The sequence below is a fragment of the Myotis brandtii genome, unplaced genomic scaffold, assembly GCF_000412655.1.
Source record: "Myotis brandtii unplaced genomic scaffold, ASM41265v1 scaffold303, whole genome shotgun sequence".
Classification (NCBI taxonomy): domain Eukaryota; kingdom Metazoa; phylum Chordata; class Mammalia; order Chiroptera; family Vespertilionidae; genus Myotis; species Myotis brandtii.
The window spans coordinates 3,888,688-3,913,821 of NW_005361573.1; the positions used below are offsets into that span (position 1 = coordinate 3,888,688).

General features: G+C 36.5%; 1 protein-coding gene across 6 annotated transcripts in view; it reads left to right on the top strand.

Annotated features, from left to right (window-relative positions):
- MTMR3 (myotubularin related protein 3) overlaps positions 1–25,134 on the top strand; it is an 80,264-nt gene that overhangs the window by 12,583 nt on the left and 42,547 nt on the right. For all 6 annotated transcript variants that reach the window (XM_005869745.2, XM_005869742.2, XM_005869743.2 and 3 more), the window contains 3 exons: positions 1,057–1,143; positions 22,351–22,401; positions 23,959–24,043. In XM_005869745.2, coding sequence (XP_005869807.1) covers positions 24,041–24,043 — 3 coding nt within the window. In that variant the 5' untranslated portion in view covers positions 1,057–1,143; positions 22,351–22,401; positions 23,959–24,040. The remainder of the gene's footprint in view (positions 1–1,056; positions 1,144–22,350; positions 22,402–23,958; positions 24,044–25,134) is intronic.

The window sequence follows — 25,134 nt, forward strand, 5'->3', positions numbered from 1 at the left end:
AATTTTGTACCTATCCCACTTATAGTACTAATTGGCATTTGACACAAAGGGCCAATAGGTGTTCTTCTCTGATATTGGTACACAGACTACAGGAGCAAACTGTCAGTTTTCTTCTGGGTTTGTGAAGCTGGGACTGCCTCTAGCAGGAGTCAGGCGGTCTGTCTACAGTGGGAGAGAATGAGGCCAGTGAGTAAAGAGAAGCGTGAGATAAAGAGATGGATCCGGTAGCATTGAGCCTTTGAGGCCCTACTGCCTGAAGTTCATTCTTTGTTTCTGTGTCCCACCTCAGTATCCTTCTGTGAGCAAGTCAGTTCTGATTTTAAGTTAGCTTGGGTTTCTTTCACTTACAATTGAGAATTCTGACATATCTAATGCTATTACCTATTATTGTTTCTACACTGACTTTCTAAGTATTTAAAGATAGCTTGAACTTTAATCTCAGGATAAACATTTAATATACATAGGTGAACTTGCTTCATATATGAATTAATCTTCAGAATCAATGGAGTGAAAATGAAGTATCTTCCATTTTCAGTGGTCTTGGCTTAAAGCAGTGGTTCTCAACCTACCTAATGCAACGACCCTTTAATACAGTTCCTCATGTTGTGGTGATCCCCAACCATAAAATTATTTTTGTTGCTACTTCATAACTGTACTTTTGCTACTGTTACGAATCGTCATGTAAATATCTGATATGCAGGATGTATTTTCATTGTTACAAATTGAACATAATGAAAGCATAGTGATTAATCACAAAAACAATATGTAATTATATATGTGTTTTCCGATGGTCTTAGGCGACCCCTGTGAAAGGGTCGTTCGACCCCCAAAGGGGTTGCGACCCACAGGTTGAGAACCGCTGGCTTAAAGGGAAAAGTGTTTATGATAGGTAAAGGATGGATCAATATTCTTTTCTAACCATTTGTACCTATACAGTGTAGAAGTTTCCTTTAAAGAGATGATCACCACAAATCAGTAGAAGGGCAAAGAAATAAAGTCATATTGTAGTCATAATTTCACTGATTAGTCATAAATATCCTCTTTATATTCTGACAGTGAACCTGTGGTGACCTTATAAAAGGATCAGAAAGAGGGAGGAGGAAAACTGAGTGAAAAGTAAAACAGAGAAGAGGAAATAAAGAGGTGAGATATATATGGTAAGCTTTATTGAGCCACTAATAATTGTAGGTTCCATGAATTGCCTACATCTGGATTAGATGGACTCCTGAGAAATCAGTTAGTGATAGAGATGAAGAAAAGTCTTAATTTGTTTTCTTTAGGCTGAGGTTAAGGTTGATGTGGTGAATAAGGTATTAGGAGCAGCTTTCTTGTCTTGCTTAAGCTCTTGGCATTATGTTGTCTTACAAAATCTGCTCCCTTATTATTTGACCCTAATTACTTGAGTATAACACATTAGGTGAGAATAAAAAATGAGTACTCAAACTTTCAGGATTGTTGTTTTGGAAGCCTTTGGTGAATGGGATTAATGTGTACATGAATTTAAAAATCCAGCCCCAGCCCTAGCCCGTTTAGCTCAGTGGATAGAGCATCAGCTTACGGACTGAAAGGTCCTGGGTTCAATTCTGGTCAAGGGCACATGCCCGGGCTGCAGGTTCAATCCCCAGTATGGGGCGTGCAGGAGACAGCCAATCAGTGATTCTCTCTCATCATTGATGTTTCTATCTTTCTCTCCCTCTACCTTCCTCTCTCAACATATATAGTCCAGCCCCAAAGTAAACTTGACCATTGGCAAGAAAGTTGTAAGCCAAATTTGAGATGTCTATGCTACACTACCCAACTTTTAGCCTAATCTGTTTTAGCTGGCTTGCCCTATGTAAGTTGAAACTTCCTTTAAGGCTTTACTATGGGTTAAATGCAGTTCATGGATCTCCATTAAAAAGTGTCTTAATTATACAGATCCTCATGGTAACCTAAAGCATACATTCTGAGTTTAGATTTACAGTAAAATGGTCTATATTCCAAAACATGGTTCCACCAGAAACTAATGGTTTGATGTTGGGCAGGTCATTAACTTCGTAGCTCCCTACTCTATAAGATTTAGGAAAACTATCTTGCCTTACCCGGAGCACATGTGTATATATACCTTTACTTTTTTGCTGCCAAATGGGGGAAAATATCAGCTTAATTGAGGTATAATTTGTACAAAACATAATTCACCCATTTTTAACCATAAAGTTTGAGTTTTTATAAATGTATAAAGTTGTATAACCAACTCCATTTTATCACGCCAGAAAGTCCCTCTTGTCCCTTTGTGATCACTTTCTTTCTTCCATCCCTGCCTCTGGTGGATACTGATCATGGTAACTATTATTTTGCATTTCCCCCCAGAATGTTATAAAAATGGAATCATACAATATGTACTATATTGTTTCTTCTCTCTTTCATTTAGTATAATGCTTTGAGATTGATTCATGTTGTTAAAAGTAGTAGTAGAGCCCTAGCCGGTTTGGCTCAGTGGATAGAGCATCAGCCTGTGGACTGAAGGGTCCTGGGTTCAATTCTGGTCAAGTGCACATGCCTGGGTTGTAGGCTCGATACCTCGTAGGGGTGTGCAGGAGGCAGCCGATCAATGTTTCTCTCTCTCCCTCTCCCTTCCTCTCAGAAATTAATAAAAATATATTTTTAAAAAAGTAGTAGATTGTTCTCTTTAATTACTAGTTAGTAGCTGTTATGAACAAAGCTCCTATGAATGTATACAGGTCTTTGTATGGGCATGTGTTTTCATTTCTCTTGGTTAAATACTTAGGAGTGGAAATTGCAGGGTTGTATAGTAAATGCGTGCTTGCAACTTTATGAAAAACTGCCAAAGTATTTTTCAAAGTCACTATACCATTTTACATTCCCATTAGCAATGGATGAGAATTCCAGGAGCTCCGCATACTTGTTAAACTTGGTATCGTAGGTCTTTATTAATTTTAGCTATTCTTGTGGGTCTCTAGTAGTATGCTAGCATGATTTTATTTTGTGATTTCCAGGTGATTAACGATGATTATCTTTTGATGTGCTTATTGCCATTCATTTACCTTTTTTGGTGAGGTGTCTTTTCACATTTTTTGCCTATTAAAAATTAGTTTTTTTGTTTACCATTGCATGAGTGCTTTTTATATTCTGGATGTGAGTTCTTTATCACAGGTTTTGTAAATCACATGTTTTACAAATATGTTTTTGTAGTTTGTGATTTGCCTTTTCATTTTCTTGATGTATCTTTCAAAGATTGATAATTGAATTTTTATTAAGTCTATGTTACTGATTTGTTTTTTATTTTGTATTAATGTTTTTTATATTCTATGTAAAGAATCGTCTCTAAACCAAGCTCACTGATATCTTCTTAACATTTTTTTGGAAGTTTCATAGTACTGTGTTTTACATTTAGGTCTGTGAAACAGTCTGTTTAATGAATGAGGTAAGGGTTGAGGTTCATCTTTTTCTGTACAGATATCTAAATTTTCCTATAAGCATTGCTTTAACTGCATCCCTCAAATTGACACATTATGTACTACCATTAAGTACAAAATATTTTCTAATTTCAATTGTCTATTTTAGCTTTGGGTTATTTAGAAGTATGTTGTTTGATTAACAAATATTTAGGGTTGTTTTAGATATCTTGTTAGTGTTTTTTTTTTTTTTAAGAGAGAAAGGAAGCGGTGACAGGGGAGAGAAGAAGGGGCAGAGAGGGAGAAAGAGAGCAACATCGATGTGAGAAACATTGATGGTTGCCTCCTGTACTTGCTCTGACCAGGGATTGAACCCAAAACCTAGGCATGTGCCCTGACTGGGAACTGAACCTGCCACCTTTTTGGTGTATAGGATGGTGCTCCAACCAACTGAGCAACCTGGCTGGGATTTCAAATTTTTTACTTTGAGATTTCTTTTGCAGTGATGCATATCACGGTGAATATTATATGTGTCCTTCAAAAGAATATGTATCCTGCAGGTAGATATCAATTATTGGTTGATAGGAATTATTAGAGTATCTTATATATTTACGTATTTTTTGTTCTGAGTGCTAACATCCCTACAATTGTGGATTCAGTTCTGTCAGCTTTTGCCTCACATATGAAAGGTTCAAATCGGTGGTGCGCAGGCAGGCTAAATAGCCATCTTAGATGGTGATTAAAGAAAAATTTATTTAAGGAAAAGGGGATGGGAGATGGGAATATCCAAAGGGGTCCTTGGAGACAGGTTCAGGGAGTTAGCCGGGACAAGGTGTTGCTGCCCATTGTTCCCCTGGTGGGGTCCCTTAGGGGTTTGGGGATATGTGCCTGTGGGGGAAGGGAAGGGGAAAGGGAAGGGCACCAGAGTGCTCCTTGGAGGGAGAGCAGCACGCTGAGCGGATGTATCTCTTGCTGGTGGAAAGCTTAGAGAAGGCCTCGGGGGAGGGTCTTAATAGAATATTCACGCAGAAAGAAGCCTTCTTGGCCCTAACCGGTTTGGCTCAGTGGATAGAGCGTCAGCCTGCGGACTCACGGGGCCCAGGTTCGATTCTGGTCAAGGGCATGTACCTTGGTTGCGGGCACATCCCCAGAAGGGAGTGTGCAGGAGGCAGCTGATCGATGTTTCTCTCTCATCGATGTTTCTAACTCTCTATCCCTCTCCCTTCCTCTCTGTAAAAAATCAATAAAATATATTAAAAAAAAAGAAAAAAAAGAAAGAAAGAAGCCTTCTTGGAGTTTCCCTTATCTTTCAAAAAGCAAAACTTTTGGGAGTGGGGCTGCTATGAATCTCCTCTCCAGGGAAATTTCATGGCCATGAAGAAAAAATATGGATAAGATCACATCTGCATTAAAAATGTTATGAAAAACTTTCAGCCTGGCTGGTGTGGGTCAGTGGTTGAGCATCGACCTATGAACCAGGAGGTCACGGTTTGATTCCCGGTCAGGCCACATGCCCGGGTTGCAGGCTCTATCCCCAGTGTGGGGTGTGCAGGAGGCAGCTGATCAATGATTCTCTCTCCCTCTCCCTTCCTTTCTGAAATCAATAAAAATATATTTTAAACATTATGAAAAACTATCCTGTTTATTCCCCTAGAAACCCATTTACTCCATCAGAGATGAATCTTTTAGAAATGCAAGATTTTGTATGATGCAAGTTTTGAATAAATTAATGTATTACATTTTGCAGACAGCCTTTTGCAGCATCTGTCCTGATTTACATGTTCTAATGATTTATGGAGGGATTTTATGTAAATTAAGAAATGTTTAGCCTTTATAATAGGACTAGAAGCCCGATGCACGAAATTCATGCAAGGGGCTTGGCCCTCGCAGTCCTGGCTTTGTCCGGAAGGTCATTCGGCTGTCTGGTCTAATTAGCATATTACACTTTTATTATAGATTGTAAACAATACCCTGGATCTACTACTTTACCAGTTGGTCTCTAATGCTTATAATTGATAGCTGGAACTGTTTCACTGGCCACTGTAACCACAGTATTTTGAGCTTTAAGACATGATGTCACTATTTAATTATGGATTATTCTGTTCTTGTTCTATAATATCCCAACACCTTTATAAAGGATTTTGTATTGGCTTCCCCTAGCTGCTTTTCATTAGAATATGGCAACAATAGGACTAGCCTCTTAAATCTGTTTTAACATTAGAAGTGGAAAGGTGATGCTAAGTGACTATGTTTTTCATATGAAGGAGGTATTAAGTTTTCATATATCTGTATATTGCTTAAATAAAAAATTGTGTGGCCAAAGGTATCTCTTATAGTTGGAACATTGTTTAGGATTACAGAATTCAGTTTTCTTTTCTTAGTGATATTATTCTCTTCTCTATTCCTTGTTATTCAAGGAAAGACCCTTCATGTAATATTTTAAAAATTGTACTGGGATTTGAATTAAAAGTAGCAGCCCATACCTAGCAGACTTTATAATCATAGCATGTAATTTTTATCTAATTTTCACCTACTGAATTGGATATTTTTGTTCACCAGAACCTTTACTTCACTGGAACGAGTCTTCATGTCAAATTTGGCATTATTCAGTAGAGCTAGTATTTAAATATTGACAAAAGATGTCAAATAATTTATTCTTATTTTATTGAATACTACTAGGTAAATGATAGAAGGTTATAAAAATACTAGAGGCCCGATGCATGAAATTCATGCAAGAGTAGGCCCTCACAGCCCTGGCTTTGTCTTGAAGGTCGTCTGAACGGTCGTTCAGCTGTTCCGCAGTAAGGTTGATTTTCATATTACGCTTTTATTATTATAGATTATGCATTTATTTAATACCTGTTTTTTTGCTTTCCTTTTATAGCTTTATGTCTTGGTAAAAAGTCCTTATGGGTAAATTGACATATTGTGTCCATGATATATATGGATAAGTAAGATTTTTGTGTAGCTTGAAGATTTTGATGAGTTAAACAGTATTTGCTAACAGATTAAATGGGAGTTGGATAACTGTCAAGGGATCATTTGATATAGGTATTTGCTTATTTATCTTGAAATTATAAAATACGTTTTCCCATCTGAAATCATTCAGTGTCTTACGTTGCTAATGCAGAGTTTGTGTTTCAGTTAGAAAAGATTAGTAATTGATTAGTAATCGCTAGTGTTATTTGGTATGACATGTACCTGGAAGGGAAGTGTTAGGAGCATGATGTATACTTGTGCTGTTTAGAACTTTACATATATATTTCCTTCTTAACACTAATCTCCCAGTGTATGCCAGAATAAGGTTTTACTTCTTAATGTACTAAAAAATAAGTCCGTGATGTTAAGCAAGCATCGATAAATTGGTTATACATATATTTTTAAAATTAATCCTCACCTGAAGATATTTTTTATCCCATTGCTTTTTAGAGAGAGTGGAAGGGAGGGGTAGAGACAAAGAGAGAAACATGGATGTGAGAGAGACACATTGATTGGTTGATTCGTTGCCTCCGGGCATCTAGCCTGCAACCTAGGCATGTGCCCTTGACTGGAATCGAACCTGAGACCCTTCAGTCTGCGGGCTGACTCTCTTAACTACAGCAAAACTGGCTAGGGCTAAATTGGTTATATAATTTAAAAGAACTTCTATGTGTTCTAATTAATTTTGAATTTTAAACAGGTAGGAGCTCTTTGAAGCATGTCCTCTGCCTTGAAACATCTTCCTCTTTTATGTCTTTGCTTGTTTCTTTTATGGGACTTGGTTTAGGCTTATTAACACAATAAATATTTACCAAATGCTGCGTATTTACTAGGCACTGTTATGCCCCAGGCCTTGTGGATGGAGTGGTAAAAACAAGATTATATGGTCTCTGACCTCATTCAGTTTGTTGCCTGTCAAGGAAAAGAAATAGGCCAGTGATGGCGAACCTTTTGAGCTTGGCGTGTCAGCATTTTGAAAAACCCTAACTTAACTCTGGTGCCGTGTCACATATAGAAGTTTTTTGATATTTGCAACCATAGTAAAACAAAGACTTATATTTTTGATATTTATTTTATATATTTAAATGCCATTTAACAAAGAAAAATCAACCAAAAAAATGAGTTCGCGTGTCACCTTTGACACGCGTGTCATAGGTTAGCCATCACTGATTATAGGCGTAGGAGTTGGAATTACTGATGTGTAAGTTGCTTTTTTGATTCAAGTGGGTAAAATATGTTGAATGGTTAAGATAGTCTTCTTCTTTTTTTTTTTTTTTGATACACTGGAGGTTTTACCAGAATCTGTCTGGAAATTCTGTCAACTATTAATTTAAAAATATGTCATATGTTAAGGGAAAAGGGAATTTTAACAAAAAAATGCTATTGGTTGTGGAATCTAACACGTAGATGTACACAATATTATTTGCCTTTAAGAATACAAAGAAATTATTGCCTTTTTGTATGGTTAATTGAATTGCCTTATTTCTTTCTTCCCTACAAGAGACATTTTAGTATCAGGCTCAAATCAACAATTATAACCCTTAATGTTTTGGGAAAAAACATCATATGACTGACTACATAGTTTTGCTAGTAGTCACTGGGTCATTAATTAAGTTTCCTCATTTTATGCTTCCTGTCCTTTCTGTTTTCTTCTGGAGGGAAAAATGTTTTCTCTAGGCCCCCCTCTTCTTAATTCTTTAGCAGGGCACATTTTTATTCTTTATGCCCAAAATGTACATACTTAAAAGTAATTGACATTCTGTCTTGCCTTGGATTTCTCACTGACACATTTGGTGAAGTGGTTTAAAGTGTCCAATTTGAAAGCAAAAGCTAGCCATGAAGGGAGAAAGGGAAGTTTTCTCATCAAAGGGTTAATAAAATTGTCGTAAAGCAGTGTTAATATGCCCAATAAGACATTTGGGTCTTGAAATTTAATAAGTATTTCAGGACTATTAATTATATTTATTTTTAGGCATTTTTCTAGTCTTGGTTTTAATCTGTAGGAAATATTTTTCTAGATTAAACTCAACCCAGTATAATTATGTTTATAATATGTTTCAGATATCTAACTTTATTTAGGATACTAGTTGATGACCTTATATATGCATTTTGTTTTACCTGTGCTTTTGTTATTCTTAAGGTTTAAGTGATTTGCTTTAAAATTTTAAATCAGATAACTGAGGAACTCATTTGTTATTCCTCATTAGTGAAAAAATTATTAGATCATGGCATATATTTCTAAGTGACTTATTTCTGCTTATTAAACCATCTATAATAGGCTAGAGAAAAGAACATTTTGTTGGGGTTTTAATATGTAAAACTAAGCCCATCAGGAAAATTATGGCTAAGATTAAGATTTTAGGAATAAACAAGGTATTTAAACTGCTCTAGATATGGGACTTTACTAAACAGTATCTTACTAAATTTGTGTGTGTTAAGTTTTGGTGCCTACTTGTATTTAGAATATTTTAATGTCGTGTTATAGTCATTTGCATATTTGTCTTGCATCTAGTAACAAAAATGGTTGAAAATGAAACTTTTTGAATGGTTTCACTTATTTGTATCTTAATTTCTTCAGTATCTTATAATTTTTGAGTACAGGTCTTTTACCTCCTTGGTTAACTTTATTCCTAGGTATCTTTTTTATTTATTTTGAAATTTTTATTTTTCAATTACAGTTGACATAATATTGTGTTAGTTTCAGGTGTACACTCCAGTGATTAGACATTATGTAGCTTACTAAGTGATCATCCTGATAAACCTTGTACCCATCTGCACCATACATAGTCTTTAGAATATTGACTATATTTCCTATGCTGTACTTTATATCCCCATGACTCTCCTGTAACTACCATTTGTACTTCTTAATCCCTTCACATTTCCATCCATCCTTCATTCTTAGTTTTCTTAATATACTGTGCATTTATTTTACATTTCCTCAACAATATGTATTAAGCAAATGTTCTCAAGTATTATATAACATTCCATAATATGAACATAATTCTTTACTGGTATTTTGACTGAAAAGCTTCTAGCATTGAGCAAGTGGTTAAGGAGTGGAAGTAGTGTGTGGAGAGTAGGAGCAGGTGAGGACCAGGTCACTCTGGGAGGCACCTAGATTGGCCTCTATACAAATAACCTTTTCATTTCTTTCAGTTAAATCAATTTTAGTAATTTTTTTCTTAGCATTTGATTTTCCAGTTATTTTTAAAAGCCTAAATTGTGTGTGTATACTTTTAAAATCAACTTTAAGATATTTGTGTATAACAGAAATAACCTAGTATAATTTGACAGATGTGTACGTTTATAAAACCATTACCTCTTTCAAGATATAGAATATTTCCATTGCCCCCCAAAAAAGTTCCTAATGCTCTTTTACAGTCAATTCTCCCCTTTGCCCCAGCAAACCATTGATGTGGTCACTATAGATTAGTTTTGCGTATTACATAACTTAGTAAAAATGATAATTCCCAGACCTTTTATGTGGACTTCTGAGCTTATGATTATATTTAGTTTGTTAAGAAAGTGAACTTTAAAAGGATGAACTTTTAAGGGTTGTTGGCTAAAATATCGAATTGATTTAGAGTTGAGAGTAGTTTCTGAATGGTGACCTGCAACTTCACTATTTAATTAGAAAAATATTTTGTTTTAAATTCTGCAGTGGAAATACTGACACAACAAGGTTAACAGTACTTGCATCTCTGAAAGGAGAGAGCTAGTGGAATGAAGATAGCAGTAGTTGATATGCCCCTATCTATTTCCATACTTGCCTCTTAAATGTTAGTTTCATTGTCCTGCTGTATTTACCATTACATACATTGATTTTGGTTTATGTTGTCTTATACATAAAGACATTGTTTTGATAAAGGACAATATCCCAAATGATAAGTGTTTAGTTTTTGCCAAAGCTGTATTTAAAAAAAAATAATTTTCCATTTCTGTAGTCTCATTAAAAGGGGAAAAAACCTTTCCATATTTTTATTTTTATTTTCAAGTAGATTAAGACAGTAGAGGGGAGTGTATCTAATTTGATTTCTAGCCCTTTTGCAAAAACATTAATGTTATGGACTCATCAAGATTTTATGTTATTTGGTGGGAACTCCTGACAACCAGCTCTTCTTTCTTTGCATGTGCCTTTATCTCATTGCATTGCACACCTTCTACTCAAAGCTTTGCGATAGTTATTCTTTTTAAAAAAATACCCATCTCAGTGGTATAGTCATGTTAATCAAGATTATAGGGACTGGTTATAGATCTTGAGTGCCAGTATAATCCCTGTCAGCCTTTTGTGTTACAGATTTTGGATTTAAATTGAGAACTTCTCTGGTCTCTGAAAGTACTGTTTGTTTTAACTCTTTTTCTTTAAAATTGAGAAATAATATACATATAATAGTGTAATAACTTTTAAATTAAATCTTGATAACTTTTTACATATGTATAGACCCATGTAACTACATCCAGATTAAGATAGGACATTTATAGCTCTCCTCCACTAAGACTTCCACCCTTTCCCAGTCAGTACATACTGTAAAGAGAAAACACTATTTTGACTTCTATCACTGTAAGTACCTTTGTTTTTTAGTTTTATAGTAATAGTTCTTTTTAAAAAGTTTCCTTTTTGTTTTGTTTATAAATTTACTAGAGCACTGGAGTGGCATACTTACCCTGTTATTAAAGTTACTAGAGGCCTGATGCATGAAATTTGTGCAAGAGTAGGCCTTCCTTCCCCTGGCTGCTTGCACTGGCTTCCCTCTGGCACCTGGGACCGGGGCTTCCTTCTGGCGGCCGGCAGGCACCTGGCACTCGGGACCTGGGCTTCCCACACAGCCCCGGCTTCATCTGGAAGGTCGTCCAGTCTAATTAGCATATTACGCTTTTATTATTATAGATAACTAGAGGCCTGGTGCACGAAATTTGTGCACAGGTAGGGTCCCTAGGCCGGCGATTAGGGCTGATGTGCAGGGTGACCAGCGGGGTGATCGGGGGGCCCCTGCTGGCACCCGCCTTGGCCAGCCTGGCGCTGCCTGCTTGCTGGCCCTGTCTCACTGTCGCCACCGCTGGTCGCCTCTCTCTGCAGGGCGACTGGCGGGGGGATTGGGGGTCCCCGCTGGCACCCACCTTGGCTGGCCTGGGGCCTTGGGCTGGGGGCAGCTCCTGCATTGAGCGTCTGCCCCCTGGTGGTCAGTGGGTGTCATAGTGATGGGTTGTTCCACTGGTCATTCTGTTGTTCGGTCGATTTGCATATTAGGCTTTTATTATATAGGATAGGATTGCTTGGAAGGCATGGAAGTGAGCAAAGTAAATTATATAATTCAGATTATTAGTAACATCATTCTTAGGTAGTGTTATGCAGCCTTCTTCATGCTTAGAATATACTTTACCTAGTACTAGAGTACAGCCTGCTTTTTCATTTGGATTTTTAAATAAGGAAAATATAGAATAATAAGTTAATATAATGAATATTCATGTACTTAGAGACTAACAATATTAATCTGTCATGTTTATGCCAGATTTTAAAGAATAATTTTTTTGCTTTGATGTAATTTCAAATCTAATAACATAAATAATATGAGGAACTTACCAGTGTTCTTCACCAGTTGTTTACATTTTATTTCATATGTTTTATCATTCTCCATTTTTCCCCCCTGAACCATTTGAGAGTAAGTTGGAGGCACTATGACCCTTTGCTTCAGAATACTTTAGAATTTATTTCCAAGAATAAGATAAGGATATTCTCTTATGTAATCACAGAGTGATTCTGGGGTTTTATAGTTTAATTTTGAGGATAATCTTATATCTAAATTCTTAGATACACCTCAGAGTTGGCACATATTACCTCAGGTTTCTGTATGATCAGAATTTTCAGTATGCTTTTTAAGCGTCTTAATTAAATGCATATATAGTTTATTTTACATCTTGGTCAAGACATTTTGAAATTTGAGAATTAAAATGCATTTTGCTGACTTCTGCTTATATTTCATTGGGTTGTTGTCACCAGGTATTACAGCATGTATCTTCACATAAGTTTTGAACTAAGGAGGTACTAATCAGCCTTTAGTCTGTTAATGGCCTTTGTACATTGATATTGTAAAGTATCAAGATGATACTATAAACCCAACAGAATTTTTAGTTGTCTCTTATCACCACCTCCTGCAGAGATGATGTGCTTATCCAAGCCACATTTATTCTCCTATCTGTTCTCCCTGTAACAGTACACATTTTTAGGGCAATTAATTTATGCATAAAGACATTATGTATCATATCTCTGGAAGTGAGTAAATTTTTTGTGAAAATTAAACTCAGGACACTAAAATTCTTTGCACACATCTAACCAAAGGAGCAACTATCCATAGTGGAGTACTCAAAGAGGTGGTGGTTTACCACATGCCCTCTTGGATATTCTGGAGCCCAATTTTTTTTCTTATGCATGTAACTTCTGGAGTTTTCTTTTGTTACATTTGCATTTTAATGTAAAATTTATATCTCTTTCCTTAATATCTAACTTCCAGAACTTTATTTTACACCGTCATATTTGTAGAAGTTGAAAAGATCCTATCATTGTTTTAGGGGAAAACTGCATTTAGGTGATCATGTCACATCATGGCAACGTGTCCATTCTACCCTGGTATTTATTTTTTTAATTTTTACCAAACATTTATTAGAATAGACAGTACTAAGCACACTGGTATTTTAGATTATAGAAGTGTACTAGTTCTTTGACTTTGGACAACTTACTTAATCCTTGAGAGTCTTGGAGGCATCATTGTGAAATAGGCTAAGTAGTGCCTACCTCAACAGTCATATGAAGATTAAATGATATATGAAAAGTACATAGCTCAGTGATTGGCTCTTCATTTAGTAAATTCTAGCTTTTAAATATAAAGATAATGGCATTTCTTCACAGTTTGGTTTTGTTTAACAAAGTATATACCCTTTTAGACTAGTTTTACTAAGCCTATATAGTTTTATTCTAGTATTTAAATAGAGTTCTGTATGCAGTATTTTAACTGTTATTTTCTTGTGAACTAAGTAATAGATTCTTCTATAATGAAGACCTTTTAAGAGTTTTTTAATGTATATAGTTGCTCATTGATCAACACGGGTTTGAACCACATGGGTCCACTTATACATGAATTCTTTTTCAATACATATATTGGAATTTTTTTGGAGATTTACAACAATTTGAGAAAATGCAGATAAACTTTATGATGTTCTTAAAAATATATCCTTTTTTCTAATTTACTTTATTGTAAGAATATAATATATAATACATATAGCATACAAAATATTTATTAAATTGGCTATATAGGCTATCAGTAAAGCTTCACAATATGTATTAATTGACTATATAGGCTATCAGTAAAGCTTCTGGTCAACAGTAGGCTATTAGTAAAGTTTTGGGGGAGTCAAAAGTTATGAGTGGATTTTCAACTCTGGTGGGGGTCAGAGCCTGTAATCCTTGCATTGTTCATGGGTCAACTGTATTGGTTTATTCTCCAATAATCCTCTGAGGCTGTTTGGTCAGGGTAGATAATTATATTTCTTTTGAAAGCTCAAGAAACATACCTAGAGAGTGTGTGGTTTAATTATTGATATATGACAGGGCATTTATTAGCCAACATGTATGTGATTACTAAGTGCCGGTACACTTCCAATTGCTTCTGTGTATTAGATCACTTAATCTTTACAATAACACTATGAGATATTGTTGCCATCAGAAGCATGTTAATGACAAATGACCTACTCAGGATTACAGAATAATAAATGTCTGAATTAGGTTTTGAGGCAAGGTCAGGCGGACTCTAAAGCTGTGCCAGAATGCCTAAAAACACTCTTTAAAATGCTACAGTACATTTTAAATTCATAAACACGAATGTTCCTTTGAAGGCTTTGTTTTAAACATCAGAAACTGAAGTGATACGGTAGAGTAAAAGCAGAAATCGTATTCTTCCACTCTGCCACGAGCTGTGGAGCATAAAATGAAGGAAGAAAAACGGGATTTAGTCTTAAATTCTGACTTTTGCAAAATAATATTTACCTGTCTGATTAGGTTTACTGTCTGATAAAATAATCCCTTCTGTCCTTGTATCTTTTTCTGGGGGAAAGTTTAGAAGCTGGAGACAAAACTAGCTAGCTATTCTGAAATCCCTTAGATGGGTTTACATTTCTTTTTATTCTGTAGTTTACACTTGTAATTTGGACCAAGATTAGATTTAAGAAAAACAAAAAGATTCCTTAACTTCTCCCATTTTGTTACAGTATGACCCTAGCCCCATATAATAATTTTTTTTCTTGAAAGTCAGATTATTTGGGTATGCTTGGAAACTTTTAGGTAGCTGTCTCATTAATATACTCATCACATGGACCAAATTGTCTCATCCGGTCAGCTTTTTGATTCCTTGCCCTTATAGTTTTTCTGTTGTGCTGGTACCCATAACAACACAAACTTAAGAGCCCAGTAATGCAGGGCAAGTAGACTTCCTTCCTACCCTGGAGTTTTTTCCTATACTAGATGCCAGCTCTGAGGATGGTGAACATGGGAGTTTAATAAAAACCTGGTTTCCTGACTTTATCCCATTACATTAGATTGTCTCAGTGCTGAAATACAGGTTTTAAGAAAGTGGGTAGAAAAGAGTGCCCAGCTTGAGGATATTTAATATATGTTCAGCTTTGTTAACATTGCAGAAAACGTCAGTGGCTGACGTTTAATAACTAGAAGCCCCGTGCATGGATTCGTGCACCGGTGGGGTCCCTCGGCCTGGCCTGCACCCTCTCACAATCCAGGACCCCTTGGGGGATGTTGGATAGCTGGTTTCGACCCGATCCCTACAGGCCCGAACCAGACAGGAGGGAGCCTGATCCTGTGGGTTGAGCATCTGTTCCCTGGTGGTCAGTGCGCATCATAGGTGTTCGATTGCTTAGGCTTTTATATATATAGATAATAATCTGTAGTAAATCTTTTGAAAAATTGGTGTCAATTAAATAGTTCATAGCCATTTATTTGCCTTGGTAAATTATTTTTTATAAGAGAAGTATCTTACATATATATTTTTAATGTTATTGATTTCAGAGAGGAAGGGAGAGGGAAAGAGAGAAACATCAGTGATGAGAGAGAATCATTGACTAGCTGCCCCTTGCATGCCCCACACTGGGAATTGAGCCTGCAACCCAGGCATGTGCCCTGACTGGGAATCGAATGGTGACCTCCTGGTTCATAAGTTGATGCTCAACCACTGAGCCATGCCAGCCAGGCCTGTTTCTTTTTACATGTATCTCTCTCCCTCCCTCTTAGCCTGTCTTGGCTTTATGATAATCACTGTTTGGCTTTCATTTGTATTGTTACCCATGTATGCATTTGTAAACAGTACTTTAGTTTTGTCGGTTTTTGAATGGAATAATACTGTATATATTTTCTATTTTGCTGCTTTTGCACATTCCTATGTATTATGTTGATCTAGTTCATTTTTATTGCTATTTTGTATATTATGCAACATTTTGTTTACCAGAGAGCTTGAATATACACATTATTCCTTCTGTTTCTTTCAGACATTAGTTTCTTTGACAAACTATTTTCATTTTGGAAAATGCAAAGAAATATATGACTGGCTCAGATTGACCTTGGAGGTGTGATATTATTAATAGTTATAGTTATGTTCACATGCTTATTGTAAACTTGATCATTCCAATTACTTGTTTATGTGGATTTTTTTCATGCTGAATTGAATAGTACCGAAGTTTTTAATATATAAAAGTATACTCCATAATGTAGATTTATATTAGGCTGTATGTTTGAGAACTTTTTCATCTTGTTTTAGAGAATATTTTACCAATATTTAAATACATTTAGTATGAATATAAGTAATTTAGACAGTGCTTTTTAAAAAAAGAAAACCCCTCTCCCTTTCTGATTAATGGATTAAGCAAAATGATAGTTTGAGAATTTTTTAAATGTAAGGTTTGGTTTTGTTTTTAGTGTGAACCTATGACTTGTCTGAGTTTTTCTGAGTTGTTAACTTAAGTGCAGTCATGAAATAACAAAAATAATTAGGAAGAATAATGAATTGAGCTTATTTCTTATTAGCTCCTCTTTTCATAAGTAAAGCATGTTGATAAATTCTACCTTTTGACTTACACTGGAAAGTTCCTTTTCTTCCTGTATTTGGAGGGCAGTCACTTGTGTCCTTCTGTTTAGGTGAGATAAACAGTAGTAGTTTAAAAGGGTGGCTCAGTTTTTTTCTGGGGATCTGTTGAATTGTATGGTTTTAAAGGGATTCTTAAGATGGTGTTCTGGTCAAGGCAATTTCTGTTTTTTGTTTTTTGGCTATTTACTAATTGAGGAGAACTGCTTTGAAAGAGTAGGTATTTGAACTTACCATTTTGAACAAAGCCCACATTATAGTGTTATTGAAGATTATTTGGTGTTTTATTGGCTTGTTTTAAAAAATTAGCAACTCCCTACCTAATTGCCAGTATATAAATTTTAACTAGGTTAGGAGAAGAGTGGGCTCTTCATTGCATATAGCCTCTGCTATTTGAATTTTGTCTCTTTCCTCTGAATGTACCTATTGGCTAGCCTGAGTGGACAGTTTTTAATTATGATGACAGCAGTTTAAAATTCAAATCTGTTTCTTCTCTTCATTGTTAAATTGTATGCTTAAAGGATGAATTCGCATTTATATTCAGCTTTCTGGTCCTTGTCCTTTTTTTTTTTTTGGTTCTTGTCCATTTTGATGCCTGTTAACTCTGAATAAAATGAGTGGAGGGACCCAGAACTTTGAAGAGTATAGATGGAGAGAGGAACATTCAGGTTTCTAATATATAATATTAATATACTAGCCGAAACCGGTTTGGCTCAGTGGATAGAGCGTCAGCCTGCGGACTGAAGGGTCCCGGGTTCGATTCCGGTCAAGGGCATGTACCTGGGTTGCGGGCACATCCCCAGTGGGGGATGTGCGGGAGGCGGCTGATCGATGTTTCTCTCTCATCGATGTTTCTAACTCTCTATCTCTCTCCCTTCCTCTCTGTAAAAAATCAATAAAATATATTTAAAAAAATATACTAATAAGCAATGTGCAGATTAGCTAGGTTTGGGATAATACTGATAACTATTTTTTTAGTGTAGTTTACTTCCAGAAAATGCAGTTAAAATTTTGTTCTTTAATCAGTAGAAGGCAGTTACAGAGTCTGTAATCTCATGTTAAGAGATAATCATATGATACTAGAGGCCCGGTGCACAAAATTCATGCGCTTGGGGGAGAGGGGTCCCAAAGCCCGGCCTGCACCCTCTTGCAGTCTGGGAGCCCTCGGGGGATGTCTGACTGCCATGAGCCCGGCTTCTGGCTGAGTGGCGCTCCCCCTGTGGGAGCGCACTGACCACCAGGGGGCAGCTCCTGTGTTGAGTGTCTGCACCCTGGTGGCCAGTGCACGTCATAGTGACTGGTCATTCCACCTTTTGGTTGATTTGCATATTAGCCTTTTATTATATAGGATGTTAAGAAGAGCAGAAGTCATTATAAGATTCTCTTTTCTCTCTCTCTCTGTCCTGTCTCTTCAATTTATCCTATGGGGTGCAGAGGAAAACAAGTTACTTCTTTCCTGTTCACCAGAGGTAACTGAGAGCGAGTAGGACATGAATGAGTGTGCAGGAATTTGCCTTCTCTTAATTTCCTAAAGGTAGACTTCAGAACCAATCAAAGAAACAAAAGTCAGGAAACATTTTTCCTATGCTGGAGCAATAATAAATATTGAACTACCTCTGGCACTTAGATAAAATGATCTTGCTTGGCTTTTATTTAAAAATTTTATTTATTGATTTTAGAGGGAGGAAGGGAAGTACGGTATTCAGAACATCTCCCACACTAAAAAAAAAGTCTATCTCCATCCCTGTCCCTCCCTCCCTTGCCAAAAAAAAAAAAAAAAAAAAAAAAAAAAAACCCCCCAAAAAAAAAAAATTAACCACTCATGGTCACAGAATTACCAAGATTGATCTTTGGTCATTATCTATTGAAATGGAGATTTTACTTGTTACAGTGAATATTATCATAAGTGTTGCTGGTTCAAGAGACTTATTATCAGTAAAAGACTTTTTGATACAGAAATGTGATTATAACATGGAGTTCAGCTAATGGTTTCTGACAACATACTGGATTTTGTTTCTCAAGTAGAAGGTTGTGGGTTTTGCTTAGGAAATGATAATATTTTAGCTGTTTATCTGTGTCCTGCAGCTGGCAGAGGAATGCAGTACACTGATGATGAGTTTGCGTTTGGATCCCTGAAAACTCGCAGACTTTACTTAGGGTTTCCAAAAGACGTAGAAAAGAGACATAGATCTTTTTCTTTTTTTAAGTCATCTTGTTTGGAGATATCACTGAATCAGGACACTGCCGCAGTTTCATATTTACTGTTCCTTTTTTTACCTTCTTCAAAGCATGATCCTAAGAAGTAGTGGGGGGCGGGGTCACACTGAGCCCATTCAGCCCTGTTGAGAATATTACAGTTGACACTTAGGACTGCAGCTCCACTGCTGCATCCTACCTAGTGCCTAAAAGTGCCTATCACCCCAAAATATTTGTCACGTAAGTGAATCTCCACCACAGTGGATTTAGGATAGGTGAAGGCATCTGTTCTTTTTGAACTTTCCTTGTTTCTATTTTCATTTATAGTTCACTTCAACAAGGGTTTTAGAAAAGCTGAAGTTTGGGCTCCTGTTCAGGGAATAAGTCCAAGCCACAGTAGTTTTATTCAGCTGATAAATGCTTGGGTTTTGGTCACTGCTGCTGATTAAATCATCTTTCCATCATGGAATAATCTATCCAACATACCACAGAATCCTAGTTTGGGAGGGTCATGTCATCCCTCAGATATCCGAAAAGTTATTAGGCATAAATGAGGAAACTCCAAAGCTGAAAAACTTGCCCAAATTAGTGACAGTTTTGTGAAGCTACTACTTAAAAGTTAACACTTTTGGCCCTGGTGGCTCAGTTTGTTGGAGCATCATCCTGTACACTAAAAAGTTGCAGGTTTGATTCCCGGTCAGAGCACATACCTAGGTTGTAGGTTTGATCCCTGGTTGGAGTGCGTGCAGGAGGCAACCAATCCATGTTTCTCCCTCAGATTGATGTTTCCCCTTCCCCCTCCTTCTCTCTTAAATCAATAAAAACATATCCTCGGAGAGGATTAAAAAATAAAAGACCAATTTCAAACCTCTGAATTATTTTATATTGCCTCTGTACTCAAGTTTGCTATGAATGTTTCTTAATATGTAGTGCATGTGTTCTTTTATGCAGAAAATTTAAAAATTCCTTTATAATTATTCAGTGTTGAACTCTTTTTAAATATTTATATTTCATTGATTTTTTATAGAGAGAAAGGGAGAGGGATAGAGAGTTAGAAACATTGATGAGAGAGAAACATTGATTAGCTGCCTCCTGCACACCCCATACTGGGGATGTGCCCACAACCAAGGTACATGCCCTTGACCGGAATCAAACCTGGGACCCTTCAGTCCGCAGGCCGACGCTCTATCCACTGAGCCAAACCGGTTAGGGCCAGTGTTGAACTCTTAATTATCCTGCATTTGGATGGGAGACAGGTCTATGCAAAAAATATTCCAGTGTTCTTTTGAAGTTAAAATGTATCTGCTTAACTCCCCCCCCCCCCAAAATACTGCTTAACTCTCCCCCCTATTCCCCACTCCAACCCCCCACAACATTTTGTTGTTTGGAATCTTTTATTATGGAAATGGTCTAAATTGGCATGGTTCTTTGCCCTTGTTGTAGCTAATATGGTAGGTGGCATACAGATGATCAGTCACATAAGCTATTCCATTCTTGGCCTCCTTAGGGCCTCCGTGCCCTTCCTCTTGGTCATTATCTCATTATCTTCCATGAAGGATTTTTGTGTTAGGTTCTCCTGTCTAATGCAGCGGCACAGTGATATCCGATATTATAGTATTTAATATTCAAGTCTATTAATTTTTACTTTTTAGGGTTTTCTCTTATAATAGTTGAAATCCTGTCCATAGTATAATATGTAACTGTAATAGTTTTTACCTTATTTCAGGTAATTTCAGATTTATTTTTTACCCCTTCAGAGATGAAACTTAACAGTGACCATAGTTAATCCCTGCCCCACCCCACTTCCCTGGCTATCTCTGTTCATCAATAGTTAATGTGTTTAAGACACTTGTGATTGGACACTTTAGGTTGCTTGGATTTAATATAACCACTTTATGTTCTACCTCTTCAAGTATACGAATATTCAAGGTCACCCAAACATAATTGTTCTTACTTTCTGAGGTATACATGACATATCATGGGATACCTGCTGGTATCATGGGAAGGTAACTTGGAGCACCAGAGACATGGCCTTTGTCTGGCAAATTGTCCTAAGAGGCATGGGCAGTTTTAAATTTTTGTTGGAAATGTTTCGCAATGACAGATGTTTGTGGCGGGTGACAGTTATTGAGAAGAAGAGTCATTGCAGTAGACCTGCCTGAACCTTTTTGTTGTATTGAATCAACCTGTTGTTTGGTCCACCTCTTGGAACTTTACACCTTTGGAAACTTCACACAAACACTTCTGTATTAATGGACTTCTCATATCTTTAACAGAATAAATTATCAAATAATTTCTAAGACATATCAGGCGATTCTTACAGTAGGTATAGTGATTCTTTGAATTAAATCAAGCACTATCAATTCATTCTTAGCCCTAGACATGACCTGTCTGTTGAATTTAATGACATTCCCCCCCCCCCCCCCCCCCCCCCCCCCTACTTTCACTTTGGTGTCTTCCTCTGCATTTTCACTATTGTTGAGTTATTAGGCTCTTAATTCATATCTGAACTACTAGTCCAGGAACATCCTATAGTATAAAGGAAAAATAAAAGGAAAAAAATTTATAATGTGTATTTCAGTATTCAAATACTCAGCAAAAATTATACTCTAGTAAGAAAAGGACCTGGAGATTTACAAATCCCTCCAACTTTCCTGCTGTTCTGTGCTGTACCTTGTTAAACAAGTTAATAAGACCAGTCTTGATTCTGGTATGGTTTGTATTTGAAGTTGCATATTATGAATAGCTTTATTTCCTTTCTAATATAGTATGTGGTTAATATGGCATGAGTTACAAAATTTAAAATTAAATTACTGGGAGCAAAAATACTACTTATAAAATGTTTAGAACACTTTATTATTGCATGGTTAGGTCTCCCTTTTATGGTTCTTACTCAGTTTAAAAAAATGTTTCTGGAGGTTTGGGGAATAATGTGCTGTACTGACAGACTCCTTCATTTTAGGATTTTGATATTTTGTATAGTCTTGTTCACATATGTGAATTCATGTCATGTAATCAAACAGCCCAAAGGGATGAGTTGTCTGCAAATACTGAGAGAGCCTTACAAAGGAATCAGGTTGATTAGTCTTTTATTTCTGTAAAGGTCAGATTGTTGCCTAGTTGTGACGGTAATTCTTTGTATTGAGACTATACCCCCAACCCCACCCCACCTCCCCTGACCAATTTTTGCTTACACATAAAAGATCCCTTGGTAGAAGCTAATTCTGTGTTAAAACACCTTAAACTCTCAAGTCTAAGCCTAGATCTCTTGTAGTCATATAGTTTTTTAAAGTACTTGTTCCTGTAGTGGCAAAGGTTTGTCTGAGAAGCTATCAGAGTGATGCTTTATTGATCGAGGAAAACATTTAAATAGGAGTAGCTGTAGGTTCCTGGAAAGTTTTGTCTGTACGTATAGTTCTGCAGTTTCTAAAGGCATGCTGAGGCCTGATTGCGTCCATTTTGTGGACAATTAAGCATTCTAAAATCTGCAGTTGACTAAATAGTCCACATTGTATCATTTTTAAAGACAATGTATTATCCTGGCATTCAACCTTGTAGAAAAAAGTCTTGTGGGAAGATCTAAGTGGTTTAACTTGATTCTTAGGATATTTTTCATAAAAATACTGGTTTTTCTTTTGCAGATTTTCTTGTGAAACCTTCTAGTAGAAAAAGTTCTTGGGACAAAGTACTTGGTAAGTCTCCCCTCCCGCCTACTGTGCTGTTTTGAGGCAGGTAAAACGAATTTATAGATTAACTTGGGGCATCTGTTTGTCCTTGTACACAATATGTACACAATTATTGAGATGAGCTCTTATATTTTCATTTTAATGGTAAGTCTTGAAACGTTTTTTCACTGCTTTTTTCATATGTAATTGTGCCATAATATAATATACTGTGCCTGGAAACTTGTATTTAAGTGGAGATTGAATGAGGTGTAGCCCTACTCTTTTTTTTTTTTTTTTTAATAGATGGTCCTCAACAACATGAAGTTCTTTTAAATTGAAACTTGGTTCTTATTTTGAATTTTCTTAAATTGTTGTTATATATCTGTATGAGAACCAAGGCCATGTTACTAGACTCAGTGGCACTAATTGGGTTTTTAAATAGAAAACAAGTTCTAAAAATTTGTTAGCTCTGTCTTCAGTGTGGATATTAATTCCAGTCCTGTCCTTTTCATAGACCTGTGTGTATCTCTTACTGCCTAAGTCTTAATGACTGCCTCTTGTTTCTGCCATCTGTTTAATCTAGGAAATTATAATCTAATATTATTGAAAAGAGAAGTTGTTGTTTTGGTTTTAAGTTTTTAGATCCAAATCATTTTCTTGTTCCAGAACCTTGAACATGGCATGTTAGGCTCTTCACAAGTGGGCTTTAAAAACATCTCCTTCATCAGTCACTGCACAAATGCACAGGCTGAAGTGTGGATTAGCACACATGGGAATGTAGGCCTGCAGGTGTTAAAACTTCTGTAGAGCCTTGCCCGTGTAACTCAGTGGTTAGAGCATCAGCCTGAGCACCAGAGAGTCGTGGGTTTGATTTTCAGTCAAGGGTACTTACCTAAGTTGCAGGTTTGATCACCGGCTCCTGTGCGTGTGGGAGGCCATCAGTCAATTAATCAGTGTGTTCTCTCGCATTGATGTTTCTCTCCCTCTCCCTCCCCCGCTCCTCTTCCTTTCCTTTTCCCCCTCGCCCCCCTCTTCCACTCTCTCTATAAAAATCAATGGAAAAAATATCCTCGGGTGAGAATTAACAACAACAAAAAAACCTGGTAAAGGTATTAGCACAGTTTATGTGAATTTTCAGATGAATGTAGAATATAGAGGCAATAAGGCAGTTTTGCCTACTAAGCCAGTTTGGTTCCCACAGATAGGGAGATCCATTTTGAACTTACAGATAAAACATTTTATAATATTACAAGAGTATTGTTTTTGTACTTGCATGTTGGTTTAATTATTATTGCTTTACTATTTTCATCCAAAGCTTATAACATTTTTCATATTACTAGCAACATGAGGAATATGAGCCCGTGCTATTTTTTTTTGCCCAAAATCCAGGAGGATTTTCACAAAGGCATATGGAGTTTGCATTTGACTAGTGAGAATTGGCTGGGTAATATTCAACATGTTCTTGGCTGACTCTGGTCAGGTCTTTGGTTCTGTGTATATGTAGTTCCTTTAATTGGAGTATGGCCAACTGGGGGAAAATTGCTAATTTTGTCCCTCTCCTCCCCCCCATCGCCCTTTTTAAAGATCCAGGCATAAAGGAAAGAAAAGCTTTGCCATACATTGAAGAAGGGACGGGGATCTCTCCTCCTAATCTGGGCCTCCTGTCATGGTAAGTAAATAACAAATAAGAAGAAAATTGGAATTGAACTTTATCCTGACAAGTGAACATTAATACATCATAGTTACCCATTTTTGTTGTTGTAAGAAACCATTTCACTTTTCCTATCCCAGAACTCTGCTTGTCTCCTTTCTTTTTTTTGTTTACTTAATAGTAATAATTATAGAATATTCTAGTGTATTAAAGCCGTTTCATTTCTATTAGCTTTAATTCTGTGAGTTAAATATTGTCTCCCTTCAGTCAGGTAGTAAATGGAATCAAGACTAAAACCCATGATTCTTGGACTCTAGGTTTCTTCTTCCTTTTTGAGGAAGCAAGATACGAAAACTGTGTGTGTGTGTGTGTGTGTGTGTGTGTGTGTGTGTGTGTGTGTGTGTGTAGGAGAATCATGATATGGTCACATATTCTTTATGAATTTACCTATCTGGATAAAAGCAATGCCCTACCTTCCCCATTTTATTTAAGGCAGTATTTTTATCCCAAAGAAGGTGGAGCAGCTCTGCACAGCCCTGCCCACACCTTTGACTACAGAGAGCATGGATATTTAATGGACATTTCAGTGACTTGTGGGCCATTTAGGACCCAGGCCAGTCTAGGCAGAAAAGATGCAGCAATGAGTCAGCTACATTTCTGTCAACCCTGAGAATAGGTAAATAGAGCTTTAAGGCTTAAAAAAGAACAGTCCTCTGTAATATTGTCCTGCTTCTACCTTGTGATATTTCCTAGATGCAAACTGTTTCATGCTGGTGCACAAAAAAGGAATTGAAAAGGTCATATTAATTTCAAGCTTCATTAGGGACATGGATGGAAAGTGCTTTTCAAAATTAAAAACGAACTAAAACAGAAAAACTAGTTGTGCAGAAATTCATATTAAAAGGAGGAGAGGTAACTGCTCTCATCTCAAGCTGGGCCCATTTCTTCTTAGTTTATGGGCATAACAATGTATCTTAGACCCAAACACAGATGAACTCTTAATGTTATTTTTCTAGATCATGTTTTATTGGTTTTCCCATAGATTTTAATGAGTTGATAAAGTGTTTTCCTAATATTTATATGGCATATATGCCAGTGCTAATGAATAG